This window comes from Etheostoma cragini, chromosome 20 (genome assembly GCF_013103735.1).
Source record: "Etheostoma cragini isolate CJK2018 chromosome 20, CSU_Ecrag_1.0, whole genome shotgun sequence".
Lineage (NCBI taxonomy): Eukaryota > Metazoa > Chordata > Actinopteri > Perciformes > Percidae > Etheostoma > Etheostoma cragini.
This window is the reverse complement of record NC_048426.1, coordinates 2,412,138-2,431,192: the sequence shown is the minus strand read 5'-3', so window position 1 is coordinate 2,431,192 and position 19,055 is coordinate 2,412,138. Positions and strand designations below refer to the sequence as shown.

The 19,055-nt window shown below is 41.4% G+C and overlaps 1 protein-coding gene across 1 annotated transcript in view; it reads right to left on the bottom strand.

Moving 5' to 3' along the window:
• Window positions 1-19,055, bottom strand: part of LOC117936390 (transcription factor IIIB 90 kDa subunit-like) — a 102,796-nt gene that overhangs the window by 25,194 nt on the left and 58,547 nt on the right. The window contains exons 13-16 of the mRNA XM_034859356.1: window positions 16,519-16,580; window positions 13,934-14,015; window positions 13,646-13,701; window positions 11,444-11,709 (exon numbers count right to left, since the gene is read on the bottom strand). Coding sequence (XP_034715247.1) covers window positions 11,444-11,709; window positions 13,646-13,701; window positions 13,934-14,015; window positions 16,519-16,580 — 466 coding nt within the window. The remainder of the gene's footprint in view (window positions 1-11,443; window positions 11,710-13,645; window positions 13,702-13,933; window positions 14,016-16,518; window positions 16,581-19,055) is intronic.

Genomic DNA, 19,055 nt, shown 5'->3' with positions numbered 1-19,055 from the left:
CTGGCTCTTCCATTAGTTACAGCGCGGGGATCAGAACAAAGCTTTGGCCATTGAAAGCTGTTTGGATGGAAAAGGCTGCGGAGGGAAAGCTGCTGTCGCTGCTGCGAGCAGAGCCGAATGTCCAGAACCAGAGCCATGCTCTCATTTCTCTGTGAGAAATGGGTTTTTCTGAGGAGGGGGGGGGGGGGGGAAGAGTAAATATGTCAACATCTCTGTAGATAAGAGTGGAAGCCAAATACCTAAATGTAAATGTGCTTGGTTTAACATGCAACCGGCAGTGGAACATCATCATGTATGGCCTAGCACAACATGGCATCACTGGACCGATTTGGAGGCAAATACTATAAATAAGTAGCCAAATCCCTGAGGACAAGAGCTCATGTTAACATGTTATCTCATCAAGCCATTACATCTTGCATGACTGCCGTTGAGTAACAGATGTAAAATTCCATATTTTGTTTGGTTTCCTTTCCTAAAAATTTTAAGTTCAGATGTTCCGCTTCACAGCACTGCAGTTAAGTACCATTTAATTTTTTTAATGGGAATTTATGCTTACACTTTATATTAGTACTTTAAATATTGTGCTTTGTGCTTCACTACAATTATCAGACAGCTGTATTTGCATGCAGATTAGGGTTTTACTAATTATCTTCTAAAATATGACACATTGTTACAGTGTAAACAGTAGTTGAAGGCCCATCTAAGGTCGGGCTATATGTGGTGTGTGGCAGAGGTTAATGCCACACACTTGTCCCTACCAGGGATGGGAATAACGCTGTTATAAATAATGGAGTTACTTTTTTCAGTAACAAGTAATCTAATTCAGTACTCCTCCCATCTTAATAACGCTGTTACCGTTACTGCCGAAAAATGCGGCGCATAACTACATCTGAAGCGGTGTTTTTTTCATCAGACCAACTAGACCTCTGAGCAGAGAGGCAGAACTTAATTTCGTCCCATGTGAGTGGGCCGTGCACAAGACAAGCGCATAAATGGTAATGATTGGCTGAGGTTCAGTAAAATGTCTTGGTAAGCCAATCAGAGGCAGAGTTGGGCGGGTGTTCGAACACAAGTAACTTGCCCAACACTGGTCCCTAGACAAAAAAAACACTCAATAAAATAAAAACTCCACTGCGACCAGCTGCAATACCGAAATGCTGCGGTTAAATAATCAATGTCCAATAAATTAACCCTTTAGTTTTCTCTTCTTGTTCTTGTGTTTTATAGTTTGCTCCTGAAGAACTGAAATTTGATTTTAACTGTACTTTAACAGTTTGACATCACTCTGAAAGGGTACTCAATTACTTTGTATACTACTACTACTACTACTACTACTACTAGAAAGTTTTTTCCAGGAATTTTATTGTAGTATTTTAACATTGGTGTAATGCTATACAAATAACCACATGTAGGAACTCAGTTTCAGAATTCAGCTTTGTGGAACCCTTAATTCCTAAAAACTTTCACATTTTAATCTCATCAGCAATATGTGGCACGTCACATGGCTGCTGTAGAGTGTGCATTTGTGCGTGCGTGTGTGTGTGACCCTCTCTCTGCTAACCTCCAACAGCATCCAACGGCTCATTGGTCACAATTTGCGGGTGGGGGGAAAATCAGAGGCTTACAGGGAGGGGCTGCAAACCACAGACCAATTATACAGCGTCCCCTAACACAGCTGGTCACATAAGGAAAAACATCCTCCTCTATTGAGGGAGCTGGGCAGGAAAATATGATACACACTTTCAGAGTCCGCCAACTCGTCTCCCTCACTGAGGGGGGAGGTTTCACTGGAGCTACTTGCAGTTTTTCCTGTTTCTGTTGTGTTTTTTAAATGCAGACATGCCTATTTGACATTTTCTTGACACCTGCTCTGACAGGCTGAAAAACCAAAACGGGAAGCATTTCCATTTCCTTTTCCTCCCGTCCTCTGGCCCAGCCGCGGATCAGCAGTGGTGGCAGCGGCAACATCTGGCCACAAAACTGCTGACTTCTCCAGTTTGTCGTCAGCGCTGGCTAAGCCTGTGGCTTGATTTACATTTCTGGAAAACCAAACAAACCAACGTGATTGCCCTGACTACTTCCTCTGCATAATGGAAAAAAATGCAGTAAGGAATTCTCTTTCTCATTTCCCCCTCTAACCCCCTAAAAAAAGCTTTGGAATCAGACAACTTTTCTAAAAACACTAGGAGGAGTAAAGCTTTGAATGGGTAAAAAAACAGATGAAGGAGCAGAGAAGCGAGTGGAGGAAAAAATATCACTGGAGGGCAATTATCTGAGCTATTTCTGGAAGAGTGCTTTTCCATCCTCCAGTATGGACGGAGGGAGCAGGGAGGGTCTGTTTGGCAGCTGGCCGTAGGAGATGAAGGGTGGAGAGATAGGAGGGGGTAGAAAAGAAAGAAGTGAATGAGTGCATGCATGGGACGTCTGAAAACTGAAGGCTGTCCCGTGCGGCGAGTACAGCAGGGCTCTGAAAGGCCGAGTTAGTAGGCGTACAGAGGGAAAGATGAAAACAAGAAGTGGGAGGAAGGGAGGAAGGGACGGAGGTGAAATGGAGTGACGTAAAGAGACAAGAAAACAGAGGGACAGACGCCAAGAGAAGAGTAAGAAGTGCTGTCTCTACACAGCTCTGGAGTCTGCTCATCAGCCAAGAAATACACAAAGTTCAAACAGGAAACACAGGAAAATAAAGGTGAAAAACAATCTGAAGATCGCCAACAGAAGTTTGAGTGGTCTAAAAATGACCATAGAAGTATGAAAGCTGAACGACTGAACAAAGTGCTCACTGCTCATGGTGAAAATCAAACATCAACTTAGTACATGTGAACCATAAAACTGCACAAACCAACATTTCTATAAGAATAGCGTCTGAGAAGTTGTGCCAGTCGTCATGATTTGGCGTAACGAAAGAATAACTGCCAGGGTCATTAACATACTGCTCAGCATTCATGAGGTGCTTTGCACTGAATATTTATTGTTCAAAATGGGCGTGTACAGGGTGGGATAACAGGCTGATTCACGTACGCACACTTGTGGGTAATATGTGATTTATGAAGGAAACACTGCTTCCAGATGTGCGTACGCTTGTTTTATAAATATGAATTAATGGCGTCAAGCATTTTTTACAGTACACTTTTAGTAAGGTTCCTACGCAGACTTTTATAAATGAGACCCCAGGCCCTTATTATTTTGTCCCTGATCACATCTACAGTATTATGCATTTAATAAATTATTAGAATCTTAAATTGGTGAATGTTAGATATCAAATATTCTAGATTCTCAAATCAGCGCCGTTGCTTCCAATCCTAGAATAGACATGAGAAATATTCTTTCCAATCTTAAATTGGTGAATGTTAGATATCAAATATTCTAGATTCTCAAATCAGCGCCGTTGCTTCCAATCCTAGAATAGACATGAGAAATATTCCAGTAAAGAGCATTTTCTTGTAACCGATCCCCAACCAGCCCACTGAGGGTAGCTTTATTACCCAAACAGTCCGTCAAGACTCAGGTTCATGTAATCTACCACATAAATTCTCCCTGAACATTACAAAAACAATATAAGGAGAAGTAAGACATCAGATGAATCCAACAAGCTATAACATCTACAACTTTCCCTCTGTTTACATCAAACTTGCCTCTCTGTCACATCAGCTCTGCTGCTCATCTCCGAGTCCTGAGATCAAACTCGTCGAGTGAAGTCAGGCTAATTTACACCATGTTTTATGTAGTGCAAACACTTCAACGGAGAGATCAAGAGACGAGATGAAAGAGACGAAATGGGGAGGAGATAAAAAAACGACAGAAGATGAAGACAAGAAAGGCAAAGAACTCGTTAGCGAGTTGCAAAAGCCCAAAGCCAGAACGGACCCGATGGTGCAGAGTGAGACAACGGGCCTGGAGCTGCTGCTGAAGGCTTTAAACTAAAAGAAACAGCCAGGATTAGAAAAGTAGGTGAGACGACAGGCGGAGGAGAGAGGAGGAGGTTGGGAGAACAAAAAAAAAAAAGGGATAAAAGTGGGATGAAGAACCAGTCCAAACCTGGAGGAGAGGGAGAAAGAAGATGGGGAATAATGTGAGAGGAAATGTAAGGTAAAGAACAACAGAGCGATAGGGAGACACAAGAAAGTGGAGAAAGGTAAATGGGGGGGGAGGTTGAGATGGCGAAAGTGAAGGAAAGGAGGGTAAGAGACGGTGAGTGAGGGAGCTTTTCTTGAGTAGAAGAGCTGATCGCAGCAAGAAAAGGTAATTGTTTTTCAGGTGGTCGCCTGACACCGCCAAGCCATCTTCACTGAAAACTACAAAAGCAAAACACCCCACACAATATCCGTTGAGCTTTTGAGCACATACAGTATATAATGACTAAAAACATCATACTTTGTGATTTAAGTTGCAATGCTAGGAAGTTCCTAAAATGCTTTAAATAAGGAATTCTTCTGTGTTCCTGTACCAAGACAGAAGCGGACATCCTTAAAAGATTTGGTCACTTTTTAATTTATGGTGCAGCTTGCACACACTAAAGAATGTGCTACATTTGTATGAGATGTGCAACCTAGACAACAAGAACTGTAAACTCTACAGAAACCGGACTGAATTGACAGAGTATGTGTTGTTGATGACATGATACAAAGCAGAAATTCAGTGCGGGAGAATAAGGTTACATGAAGCAAAAACATTTTAGGCTATTAAAAGATCAAAGCTCGACATAGAAAACAGAAAAAAAAACAAGGTTGTCTGTAGTTTGCAAAAGGCCTGCTAACCATTGTGATGATGTGATTACCTTTAAACTGGTTCAAAACTCTTCATGTCAATGCCCTCCATTTAATAAAGGAGGAAAATTTCCTTTAATATTTTACCTCTACATGCCATCAACAAATTTGTTTATCAAAATGTTACCTACATGTTATCCTCACTGAGGAGTGTGTATATCGGGGGTAAGATTCTTTTCACGTGAGCAGATAACATTAGGTCATTAATGCTGCACATATGAATGGAATTGGATTTGTAATTCTGTCTTTCTGACTTCACAGAAGTAGACTAAAATGCTCGTAAAGCCACAAAATAATACATCAGTGAATACATGTGAAGGGAAATGTTCAACAAATCTCACTGAACAAAATGAAGACAATTTTGGAGCAAGCTTCAAACAATCCAGAGAGCATCAATGGTATTATAAATGATATTAACATAGTTATCTAAAATGCCAATAAAAGCCAGACTGAAGGCCCCACAGTGGCCAGAAACTAGAACTGAGTATCATTCAAAAATATTCAATACTGATCCCAATACTGTGACTTCAATGCAGGTTCCTAAACGTACCTACTTTTTTTATAACAAGTTATGAAACAAACAAAAATGACAACATCAAGGCATTATTCTTTTTTAATTTTCAGCTCCTACCTACTACTGCGTGTGTCTACGATGTGTGACGTTAGACAGACAATTATTAGCCACATTATTAGATCTTGGTAGAAGCATGCATGATTTCCTCCTTAGGTATTGAAATAGGGTATTGAACAACAAGGCAATTTTCAACAAGTACTCAGTACTTTAGAGGCAATTTGGTCACTGCCTAAATAGTGAGGAATTAGCTTCCCAGGGCTACCAGAAACTGGCCTGAACAGAGAAACAGAAGAGAGAAATTATTAAGTGCAACAGCAGGAGATGGGAAAAGTGGAAGAAAAGAAGAGAGCAACTCCAGGCTGATCTTCAGAGGTCGACAGCGAGCATTGAGGAGAGCAAAGCGTTGAGTTGAGCACTGGGAGCAGCCAGGAGCCTGGAGGAGGGACCGGGAGAGGGAGGGGAGGCCGGGGCAGCACAATGCCTCAGTGTAGCCCCTCAGCGAGGCCTCCAAACGTGGCACAATGGCTGCACTGTCAGCAAGCCTTCTCCTGCACTTCCATAGGTCTCCCTGACACCAGGCCTCTCCCCTTTTCTCAATAACCAGCACAACAACCTTTTCAGGGGCCGGAGCAACGGTCTGCTCCTCCACCCCGGCCTGAAAGAGACCATTCTGCGCTCAACGGTCGCTGTTTGAGATGGTTTTTGTCTTTCTTCTGTTTTTTTGTTGTTTTTTTCATTCCAGCGCTACGACGGACATGCTACGGGAGAATGGGGGATTATCTCCATCATGTTGCTCGCTAGGCCGTGGGGCATTTTCCTGCTCCTAATGGCTTGTGGGTAGTGTTGCTGAAAACTAAAAAACTGCAGGGGTTGAAAACACTGTTGTGCATTCAACGCGACAAAGTGCAGAGTTCAGCGATTTCTGTATAAATTGACCGAGCGAGCTTCCATTCAGGAAGAGAATGAATGATTCACAACAGCATCGCCCATGAATGTTTCATTGACGAAGCAGGAATGCGTTTTAAAAATTCAAAAGGGGTCGAACACTTGAGGAGAGAGCGCCCATTCTTAAAAATCACCAGTCAGGTCTTGTGCCACTGAAGCCCCCCCCCTTCAGATAAGATCAAAGCCAAAACATGAAAACGGAGATGGTGCTTCATTCATGGAGCATGTCTTTCGGGCAACGGCCATTAGCCAACTGGAGCGGCTCAAATCCAGCAGACTCTCAGCTCTGTTGTTGTTGTTGTTGGACTGGAGTTATCATGGCTGTTGCTTGCAAACTTTGATTAATACTGGGGTCAGATACACTTTTCAAATGTTTGGGATCTCCTTCAACAAAGCTTGATTGGATCCAGGCAGATGGGAATCCACATATCCATAGATATAGAGGACTACTCTACATGTCTGTCTAGGTCTTTGATGCTTTCAGGTTGTAGAAAGTCCTTTTTACGAATAAATGTAGTTTTGTACATGGAGAACAAAACACTGCCTGGTTGAACCATTGTACAAAGATCCTTTCGAGCAACAGTTGAATAAGAAGAGAAACAATCAACAGTCATTGGTGAAAGAAACAAGAGTCTTAGCAGATTCAGATTTTTTTAGTGTCAAGAGCCCGGTATCTAACAAGCTGGAATTAACATGCAACGTGTTGCTTTAGTAAAGCAATTCTTCAAACTTTTCACTAGAAACAGGAGGTTAGTCTAGGGTCACTGTTGGATTATCAAGTGGACAAATCCCAGTTTAATCCTCTTCAATCTAACCACTGAGCAGGCTGCAGAGGGCCTCAAAGAACGTACGCAACATTGAGAGCTTTTTAGCTAGAGTTTTGCTTCAATATTGATCGAGGTTCACTTACATGGCTGCACGATACCTATTTTTGATTATTTAGAACAATACTGCAAAAAAAAAATCATCAGTGTGATTTTCACGAGGCCCTGTACCAAACTACGATTTTTTTCTTTAGTCTGTAGGCTAGGATTTATAGGTTTGGATGTCTCTGCAGCGCCACAACACTATATTCAGTATGGTTTGAGACATATTTAGCATTTAGCAAATATTGCGCCCCCCTTGCAATTTGGATATTGCACTAGTCCATATTGCGATAAAATTGTGATTAATTGTGCAGGCCTAACGCTTTTCTGGAATGGAAAACTAATTCAACATCCAAGATCCGACGGTATTTTCCCCAGTCATGCATCACTGTAGGGACATCCACTGAATGTAAGTTTGAATCATTGAAGTTTTCTTTTGGGGGACTAAACTATGTCAAATGTAAATACATTTGGTGTCTGAATTAAACTGTATAGATATATTATTGTTATATTGAAGGAAAGAACACATCAATATAACAGCTGATTTATAGCTTTTCAGTTGCCAGACCTATATCTCCACATCGCTCAGTGTTGGAGTATTTGGGGGGAGGGGGGGGTAGGCGGCATAACCAGGCATGTTAGAGGGAGGATGCAAAGTTGGATGCAAAGGGTCTCTCCACTAATGCAACAGCGGCAGAATCGTCACTTAACAATGAGACATGTGATCTTTTAATCATTAATTGCGGAGCCACAGAATGGTCCATTGTATTTAGGACATAAGGGTACTGTAAAGAGAACACTGGTTTCCTTTTGCTGTCAAGTTCTCCACCCACTGTCTGTCCTTGAGCCTTGTATGCAGGATGAATAGGACACTTGGGCAGCAGGATGCAGATTAAAGCCTCATCACACAGACACTGTTGAAGTGTCCTTGAGCAAGACCCTGTATCACACCGCCAGCGTCCGTGTGCTGACGCCGACCTCTGACCTCCCTGAGGACCAGCAAGAACACAAAAACTAATTTTCCCATGAAGATCGATAAAACATCACATTACCGCCCTCTAAACGGGAAGTGCTGTAACGTGTCATCATTTGTGTCATCAATCATCTTGTCAGAGGAGGAGTGTGGGCTCTTTTTTAATCCCCAAACAGTCACTCTTTATTGATTTTGGTCACAATTGGAGCGTGGGTGTGGTTTTAGGGTTGCTTCCTATTTCTCTGTTTCGGTTTCTTCTTCAGTTTGCTTTTGTTTCCTTGTCAGTCCTTTTTTCTTTTTTCGTTGTTTGAGTTTTGTTTTTTTTTGTGTTTCTCAGCTTTATCTATTTTGAGGGATCAACCCGTGAAGCAGTCAAACCTTTCGGTTTGTCTGTTTTAGTCATTATTATTTGTTGTCTGCTGCGGCGGCTCAAATTCCTGTGAGCTGGAATGAGCTAGAAACATGAAACATTGGGGAATCCCTGGAAATGGTGTGCATGTGCTTCTATAGAAATATGAACCCAATCGGCCACAGGGTTGTAATTAAGGCTTCAAAATGCAAACTTTGAAAGGCCACGCCCCCCCACACCGTAAGTCCGATTGACTTGAAAGGTCTCACACAGGTGCAGCTTAATGTGCTCTACGAAAAGCCTCAAGGATCATTAAGGTCAGCCAAGAAAATGTTTCTGCCATTTTGAATTTTTTGAAAAACACATTTTTGAGATGTCCTACACCGTAGCTCCGATTGCCACCAAATTGTCAGTGAATTATCAATAGATCAAGCGTATTACAAGTTGTATAAAGCATGTCCATATCTCAATTACTTGAGTTACAATGAACTTCAAAAAGGAGCGTGGCTCTGGACATAAATGAAAAATCAGCAACAGTAAGTTTATATACATGCACCACTAGGGAGTGCTACAAGCGCAAGATAAGTGAGTGGCATTACACATTTTACTAAAAATCACATTAATTGTCCAATCATCACAAATCTCTCAGGGTACGTCCTCATAAGTACCTGAACCACGCCCTGAAAGTTGCTGAAAGAGAGCGTTTTCTTAAATATTCAGTATATTTTTCTTGAAGAGAAACTACTGCTAAAGACTCAACTGCTATAAAAATATTTATATACTGTATTAGAAATATAAATGAGCAGACTTATCAAACTTCTCGGTGGGTCTGGGACCAAATACAGTGAATAATCACAGAGCCCAGGGTTTACGAAGGGCCTTCAAACTGCAACCACATGACTCACCACAGTGTGAGGGAGAAAAAAGGTAAGGGGGGGTGGCCTTAATCACTAAACAGCTGGCTCTATGGGCTCCTATAAAGCTTTAAGATGGTACCTAAAACCAACATTAACTGAAAAGGCTTTAAGTTTTTAAAAGAACCACAGGAAACCAATTTCCACCTACACCAAACCAACTGAAAAAAAAAAACCTTAGCTTTTCTCCTCGCTGCAAAAAAACCCCATTAAAAGCTGTCTGAAAGGCTTGGTGTGGATCAGTCCTCTGAATGCATGTTGTGGGGGGAGGGGGTGGGGGGGGCGCAACAGCCAGAGACAAATCCTGGCAGAGAAGGTGGAAGAAGAGAAAATCCCACAAGAGTTAAGAAGCAAAAAAACAAACAAAAAAAAAACCTCACAAAACTGAGCATCTGTCCTCCTGTCGCAGGTGATTATTCCGGGCGACAGGAGAAGAGCCGCCTCATCATTATGGAGTGAAGCCACCGTCTTGTGCCAGAAAAACTAAACAAAAAGCGAGTGGCTTTGACCCCAGTGGCAGAGGAGGAACGGCTGGTGTTGCATCAGACACGAGCAAACACTCTGCATCCATCTCGCCTTCGTTCAATCCAGCATCTGCTGTTTGCATTGAGGATTATTAACTGAGGGACTGAGAAAACATAATTAAATATGGATTCATGTAGGTTAGGTGTTGTTTATAAGGAGTGTGCTGGTGGTTTATATTACAGGTAACGGTGGGAACAAGTGGAGAGCACAAAGTTCTTATCTAATTAAATTCAGAAGTATTTAACATGATAGGCAGGAATGGAAAAGGACCACTTTAAAGATGCTAATACAACAGCTGTTATTTCATGAGTATGTGTTTACTCAACATCCATCGCAGCTCCTTAATATGCGCGCAATATGGAGGAGACTTGGACATCAGATCTGATGCTAACAAAGATAAATAGACTAACAGCTTGAATAAAAATATTTATTTTTTAAGTGGATATCAGACATATGCAGTCGAGTAAATAGCACAATACTTGAACTGTAGTAGTAGGTGGGGTTTGGTTGGCTTGAGGACGCGGTGAAAAAGAACCCTAGGGCGAAATTACTCCAAACCATCACTTTAAATAAAGTACAAGTGTTAAACAAAGTGTAGTACTTGGGTTAATGTATTTAGCTACTTTACAAAAGGGACTACTGAATATCTGTCAAGTTATATTTCATAGTTCATTTTCCTCTTTAAGAATAAATTCGTTTAATGGTGGTTTTAATAGTTCTTGTTTTATCGTCCATTTTCATAATGTATTTAGTCTGTATTAAAAACATTATTAAATTGTATCTATTTGATCTAAAATGAGCCGATTGATTGATTAGACGGTTATTAGTCAAAGAATACCAGCGGATGATTGGAATTTCCTGCTGCAGCAGCAGATGTAGACTATGTTCAGTGGTGCAACTAATAATTTTGTCTATTAAATGTCAATACATAATTCTAAAAAGTCCAAACAAGACTGTAGCCAAAACTGCTGGATTTGTTAAACCAACAGTCCAAAGCCCAAAGACATTCGATTTCCAACAACATAAAACACAGAAAAGCAGTTAATCTTCACATTGGAGAGACCGGAACCAAATTATTATATCCATAATGTTTATGAAATGGCCAATAATAGTCTATCAAAATGGCTGTAAACCTTCTGTCATCAACCAATCAATAATGTACCATATCTCAGTACACTCAATGCAAGGCTAATATTGCCACACACACACACGGGGATTTTCTATCAGTGTTCCCAGGACTCTGAACGCTGATTTGTCCACTTTGACTTCCGTTTGAAACTTCCTTCATTTCCCAGAATGACTCATAGAAACTAAGAAATGGTGTGAACCTGTATTTGTGTACTGAAATATATCAGTTGGGATTGTACAGTGTCAATGATCAGTCAGATCATCTGCACAATGGTTCATGTTATGATCCGGTTTTTGGACTGTTAACATGGAGCAACGAATACGACTGATTGTTTATTCTAAAGAGACCGGGTACAGACACCTGACTTGTTCACCTGCTCACAAGTATAAAACATCCACCAACCTTTTTCCCAGGGTGCTGAGCGGCGTGCTGAGGCTGAGTGGAGCCCGTGCAGGTTGGCGGTTGCGTCCCGTCAGTTTGGTGGCAGACGGCTCCTTCTTCGGGGTCTCGGCCTGGCGAGCCGGGCTTGCGCCCGGCTTGATGTTGAGGTCCTTCAGGACGTCGTAGTTAATCTTGTTGGAGATCTTCTTCTGCTCCAGCATCTTCTCGATGGCCTCGTCTGCGGTGTTGGCTCGGATTGGGGGGTGCCTCTTGATGGGTCCTCTTCGCTGTCGGGGGAAAAAGTCCAAAAGTACAAAACAGCTGTTATAAAAGAACAACTTCTGCCATAATGAGTAGTCAATCTAACTTTACAAATTTGACTCCAATTCCACTCAGAAGATGAGGGTCAAAGGCTATCTGGCAATGTTTCGTTTTCTATTAGATCAATTAGGTCGCAGATGAAAAGGAATTGCGAGAGGAACATCATCGGCAAGCAAATGCACAGCTGAACACATTTCTGTGATCAGACATTTATCTCAATTAGGACGCCATATTGGGGTTCTCATCCAGCTTCAGTTATTCAACCTTGACCTCACTCCACATTATGGCTACAGATCAGCAGAGATTCTCTTCACTGGAACGAACAACGTTTAAACACATTTCACAATGACATGGGTTTAAATCTCACAAGTTTATATACACATCGACTTCAGGCAATTTAATTGGAAATCCTGTGCTGATAGTACACTGACCCTCCTACAACAGCTGCTAATCAACTCACGATGTGAAGTGTTATAAGCCACAAAAGTATGCTTGCTTTGTCATGCACACACACATTACAAGAATGTCCTCTGTTTTATTCATTTATTCACTCATTTGTCAGTGAAATGACAGAGCGTGGCTGCTTGGATCGGCGTTGTCAGGAGGTTGCATGTCTCATTAGATCTCTGTTCCACTGCAGTTGAGCCAGCTAGTTAAAACCAGTGAACAGATGTTGGCTCAAACAAAGGGCCTGTGCCAGAAAACCAGTAACGGGACATGAGAGGCTGCCAGTCTGTCTGTTTTTAGTCTGATCACCTGTCTGTCTCACTCTGCATCTGTCTCACAGCGTCACTATGACTATATACACAGTTGTGCGCAGTCCAACATCACTAACCTTATAAATCATATTGTTTGGTAGAAGTGATATTGCTACATTGCAAATAATTTACTAGTAAGTGTTGTGTCATAGAAATCCAAGGGACCAAACAGTCATGCTGCTAATTCTGTGGAATTGAATCTGTAATTGGAAGGGGCATGTTCAAAATATCAGTGTTGTGTTCAATTAGTGAGGTGATTGATTCTGTGAAGAAACAAGTGTCAGTTATGGCCCATATAAGGAAGGAAGGAAGCAAATGTAGTGCATTTCACTGAAATACCCAGCAAAATGGGTTGTTCCAGACATTGCTGTGAGGAACAGCGGACTTTGATTAAAACGTTGATTGGAGAGGGGAAACCTATAAAGAAGTGCAGAAAATGATAGGCTGATCAGCCAAAATTATTTCAAATGCCTTAAAATGGCATCCAAAGCCTGAACGATGTGGTGAAAAAAGGGTCAACTAGAATTCAAATGGATGGAAGAAAAGGCAAAATGGAAAAGGTTTAACCAATGATCAGCTCCAGGAAAATCAAAGAAGACTTGGCTGGCTAAGGCCCATCCCACATCCAGGACATGGTCCGATCATATACCCCAGCCCCAAAACTCTAAATTAAAAGGATAGGATTAAGTGCTCCTTTGTGGGTTGAGGAAACTTCTCATGCTTAAGATAACTAAACGATTTAAAAGCGAAAAACAAGGCTTATTTTAGGGCTGCATGTTGACCTTTTTGGAGGTCCATGCTTTCCAAGGACTGCGACAATATGCAACCGGCCACAAGCCACACATTTTGAGATTCACTTGTTTTGATTAGGAAATCAAACGAGTACACCAAGAATGTCTTTAGTTGAGGACTGTCCTGTGAGACATAATGGTTATATGAAGGCGTAGGATAGGTGACAGACACCTTACATCTGACTGGTGCTTTCTCTGCTGACAGACTGTCTGTGTTTGGCTCTGTTTGCTTGAATGTTATGAGACCACCTGTAAGTGTCTGACCATCACTCCGTCTGTGCTTCCTGTCTTTGCCAAGCTGCGACAAGCTGCCCTTTCTGTATCTCTTAGTGTTTAAGGCCCTATGCTGTTACCTTCTTTTCTTTGTAGATCCCGAGCTCCTTCTCCTTCGCTATCTTTGCTTCCTTCTCTGAAAGCAGAAACAAGAAACTGAACATACAAACTGAGATAACATCAATTTGACACAGTGAGAGATCACCGCTGGATGCTGATAGGGTCAGTCGGACGTTTAACTATGTTCGACTGACAAAAAACTATGTGTGGAAGGTACGTTTTGGGACAACTGAGCCACTGCAGGCAAATAAAAGTTAAATTCTGCATTGAAACACAACCAGCACAGAATTGTTGTACTGTGAACGTACCTCTCTGCTCTTTGAGGTAGTCAGAGTTTTCTGCCATCCACAGCGCCGTCTTCACTTTGATTTCTGGGTCACTCAGCAGATACTGCAGAGAGACAGTGGAGAAGTGCATATATTTAACAAAAAGGCTGGTATTTCTGTGGGTTAGGTCAAATGCTTTATCTCTTAATCTAAGCTGTAGCCGGGCTGACGGAAGGTCAAAGCTCTACTGAGCCAAGTATTCCCATAGCTCTTAGTAGTAACGACTTTATGAGATTCTACAATGATAAAATTATAACTTTTAGAAACAAAATTGACCAAGACCTGCCTTTAACTGGCACTGACTTATCTCTAAACACAGGAACATATAAACAGCTGTAAAACCAGATGTATTTTTAGACTGGTTTGCTTCACTTGATCTTTATCAATTTAATTTAATTATTTCTTCAGCTAAACCATCAACCTGCCTCTTAGACCCCATCCCGACTAGGCTACTTAAAGAAGTTTTACTCTTATTCAACACTTCTCTACTAGATATAACCAATCTGTCTTTATTAACAGGCTATGTACCACAGTACTTTAAAGTAGCTGTAACTGCCTTAGCCATCTATTCTGTTGGTTACAATAACGCTCTACTCACAAAAGCCAACAGCTGATCCAGATGAGCTAAAAAATGTCATATCATGTACTTCATGTACACTTTGATGGATGTTTGCAACTAGAGATGTTCCAATACTGGTATCGGTATTGCCTCCAATAGTACCTAAACCGCTGGTATTTGGAAGTAATGGAGGGTACGCACCAATCCAATACCACATGATAAAGCCCTAAAGAAAATCTACATCGGAAGAAATTCATTTATGTTCTTTTTCTGTTACCGAGTGTCAAACTGGATGATAAAAAACTTCTGTGGCGTTCATCGTTTGTTCATCTTTCATAAGGAGTTTAACCTGAGTCAGATCAACAACAAAAATACGTAGCAATCACATCCATACAGGGAGATTAGTACACAGCTGTTAAAACATAATAAAATATAGGACTTACTGGTATCAGATCAGTACTCTGTATGGGCCAATAAACATGTTCAGGTATCAGAATCAGTTTCGAGCAAAAAATGGTATCAGACCATCTCTACTGGCGACTTTGTAGAAATGTTTTTCTTAGAAGCATATGTAGGACAATCATGATGCTTGAATAATAATCAAATACAGTATATTACAAATACTATTGTACTTGGTAACATAGGAATAAATGCCTAAAACTTTGAAAACGGCTAAGAATAAGAAAGGAAAGAGTCACAGACCTGTTGCCCTATTATTTGTGTATAAATGTGAAATCCCCAGGAGGCACCACAATCTTCTAAATTTTAATTATAAACTATCTAGAAGAGTTCAATCAACATGAAATACACAGAAACAGACGTACATCCTAAGATTGCAGTTTCATTTAATTGCATTCTGATTAAGTTAGTCTTTTGTTCCCCATTCAATCTGATTTTATAATTGATTATTATGTTGATTTTAATTTGCATTTTGAAAGCGGCTCTTTTGATAGAGAGTTTGGGAGAGGAGCAGAAATGTTGAAGAATTCCCTTCTCAATGTTGGATGGGCATCAAAACACATGATGAAACCTTCAACCAAAGTTTCACTGAATCCCTTTTAATGTTTTGAGATATCCTGCTAACAAACCCAAAACTCTAACATTAACATTGTAAATTCAGAACAAAAAGAGTTCAAAACCAGAGGACATATTAACCTCTGTATGGTATTTGGGTTAAATTGACCCATTTCATATTTTTACAAGAAGAATGTAAATGTAAATGTGCTGTATTTATATAGCGCTTTTCCAGTCTTAACAACTGCTCAAAGCGCTTTTACATCTACAGGAAACATTCACCATTCACACATATTCATACACTGTGGCCGGGGCTGCCGTACAAGGTGCCACCTGCTCATCAGATAAACATTCACACACATTCACACTGCGATGCACAGCACCGGGGGCAACTCGGGGTTCAGTGTCTTGCCCAAGGACACTTTGACAATGGCTGCGGGGGCGGGGATCGAACCACCAACCTTCTGATTGGCAGGCAACCGCTCTACCACTGAGCCACAGCCGCCAGCCCCTTAAAAAGAAAAATGTTACAATTTAAATTTTTTGTACCTGCAAATCAACGACCTTACCTTATTTCCTATGATAAACATTTATTCCTGACTCAATTCAGAAAATTATTGTGGATATGGCCACATGATTTATAACCTTATGATAAAAACTTTAAACTTTCAACTTTTTAATTGTGTTCTAGTAGAGACCGATTGCATTTCCTAAACATATGTTATCTCAATTGTTTGAAACTGAGATAAAGAAAATATTTGTTAATAGATTATGAAATAAAATACTATTTTGGAATTTTTTTTTAAAACCCCAAAAAAGTCACGGGTCAGTTTGACCCGAGGGATACGAGAGGGTCCCGAAGATGAAGACAAGACGAGGGTCAAGGCATCTTCAGGAATCGGGAATTTTTGTTCAGAAGAATCATTTTGATTTCTTCATGTAACTGTTAAACTTCTGTGCCCCAGTTGTAGGTTATTAAGCAGCGGGTACCTACCAGCTCTATCTCGCGGTCATCTATCCCACTCAGGTCCAGCTCCCCACTGTCTGCAGCCCCATCTGTCACACAAACAAATAACAGATACACTTTAGACAATTATCTGTAACACACGTTTTCACGGCAGCTTGCCCATCCCAGAGGGGTTCAACAGGAAACCGCATCGGCCTGCTGAATCTCTTCCTCGTGGAGCATCTTCCATCCGGGGTTAATAACCAAATAAAACAGCATTGGGACTTCTGATAAGACCTTAATAGGCTTAACTGGCGTCTAAGCGGATCTACCTTAAACACACTTTCTTTCCAATTACGATACGCTTCCTAGATTGCATCGTGCTTTATTTTGAAACATGCTGAAACGGCAATTTGCATTTTTCATGCTGCGATGCCCAAGTCTCCCGCTTTTCCCTGTGTCTCTTTGTGATGGAGCTGATTGCATGAGTGAATCAACAGACACTTTTAATGCGCTGATAAAAGAAAGAAGGTGTTTTGAAATCCCCAGGTGTGCATATAGTTCCATTTTGGAAGAAAAAGGGTTCTGAGAAAATGTGATTGACTTTGATAAAAGGAAATAAAAGGGAGGGAGTGGGTGCAGGCTTAGACAGTAGAAGAAAACCATCAGAGGAAATTCAACAGCTTTCACTCCAAAAGATCCTCCACCTTGATTAGCAGTTTTGGAACAAAGTGGAACTCTTCTCTCGCTGCCTGCAGACATCAGACAAGTCAATCAAAGGAGTAGAGATGGAGGGAAATGTTTTAAAGAGGCAGCAAGCGGCAGGTTTACGGGAGCCGTTTAACTTCTGTCAGCTTTCTGCCTTTGACACGTTCACAAGGGGCCCCACCTTCCTTGAGTTCAAACTCCCAACAGGGCAGCAGCTTCAAAAGACGTGCCACCTGAGTCCCCGGGCGGCATTCCCGCTTCATTAAGGAGAGCCAGGTGCACAGACAGGAATCCACCCATCCTCAGACAGTAAAGGGTGTGTTCTCCCACAGCCGAGGAGGTGAGAGGGGGGAGGGGGGATAATCTAGTCCGCCATTTGAGTTTGCAGATTGCGGCTTCCTTCAAAAAAACGAAAGGAACAGACAGGTCAGTCGCTATCTGCCGGGCCCAGCCCTCTCAGAGCTTCTCTCTGTGAAATGCGAGGGGGAGATAAGATGGAGACAAGCCCTGGGAGAGATTGGCAGCTCCGGGAGGCGGAGAGGCAGAGAGACGAGGAGCTGATAACGCCGGTCCAACCCCGCAGAGAGGAGGGAGGGAGGGAGCATCACCCTGTTATTATTCAGCTTGGCTTTGATATATCTACACTCGCTAATTTGATCAAACCTAGGAAAGAATTGTTCTTGGTGAGCGTGCAGAACAATCTGCAGACCTCAGCATTAGGATTTTGTATTGACTGCCAGGAAGGTTAGGTTAAGAAATGAGACAGGAAGAGTTATTTTTTTCACTTTACTGCATTTTCGTCCTTTTATTGACAATGTAGAGAGTTGACAGCCCAGGAGACAAAGGTCCCGGACCAGAATTAAAGCCAGGCTTTCAGAGACAAGGCTAGGCCCGGAGACAGTTAAAATACATTTTTGTTTTCTTCCTTACTTTAAAACAAGAGTCTACAACCAACAAGTTATAATTTACATCAAAAACTATGTGCTTTAAAAAATAAGTGAAGTTTAAGACTCTCTCTACATTCTCTCTCTTTTTCTAAGAAAAAAGGGTTTGTTTAAAACCAAAAATGACCACCTCCGTTAAAAGGTATTTTTTTCGTGAAGAGAATCCCCGCAAATTAAATTTAATAAAAGGGGCAGTTCAGATGTTAATAGAAAATAGCTCATACAACCACACTGAACAAACGTCTAATCTATCCCTTTAACATGTCAAGAAAAAAAAAAAGAAAAAAAATCTCTAAAACCCTGATTCACAGACATCTAGTACAGAGTTTGACAGACATGTCCTTCAATGTCCTTGTTGATGAACACAAGGAAAACCAGACAAAAGGTGAAGAGACACCAAAACATATTTCCATTCTATTTTAAGTTCTGGAGACAGATTTTTTAACTGTGGATACCACTGTCCAACAACATAGCCACTGTACCTTTTAGAAAAGAAAAGAAAATGGCTGCAGTGACATGGAGGTCATTTCATGCTACTTAAACAGAAGACGACAGGTAAAAGCTGCACTAAATGAGACGTGTCCTTAAAACAAAAACATCTGCAGCCGTTTGGCCTTCATTAGATCAGTGGAAGCAACAGAAGGCCAAAGACACTTTGCGTCACTCTGTATAAGAACAAGTGGATTACATCATCGCATTAGCGGCCAGAAAGTGGCCAAAATGTAGCAGCACTTTCACGAAATGTCTAAATCCTGAAGAACGCCTATAGCCCCTCCCTGATGACCTCGTCCACAGTGAGAAACTAGCTTCCTCTTGCTGTCCAGGCTGGCAGATGAAGCCAGAGGCCGTTTGGCAGCAGAGATACAGCTCTGCCTGCATATCAAAACAGAAAGAAAAAAAAACAGGATTCTCCAAACATCTTTTTTCCTTGTC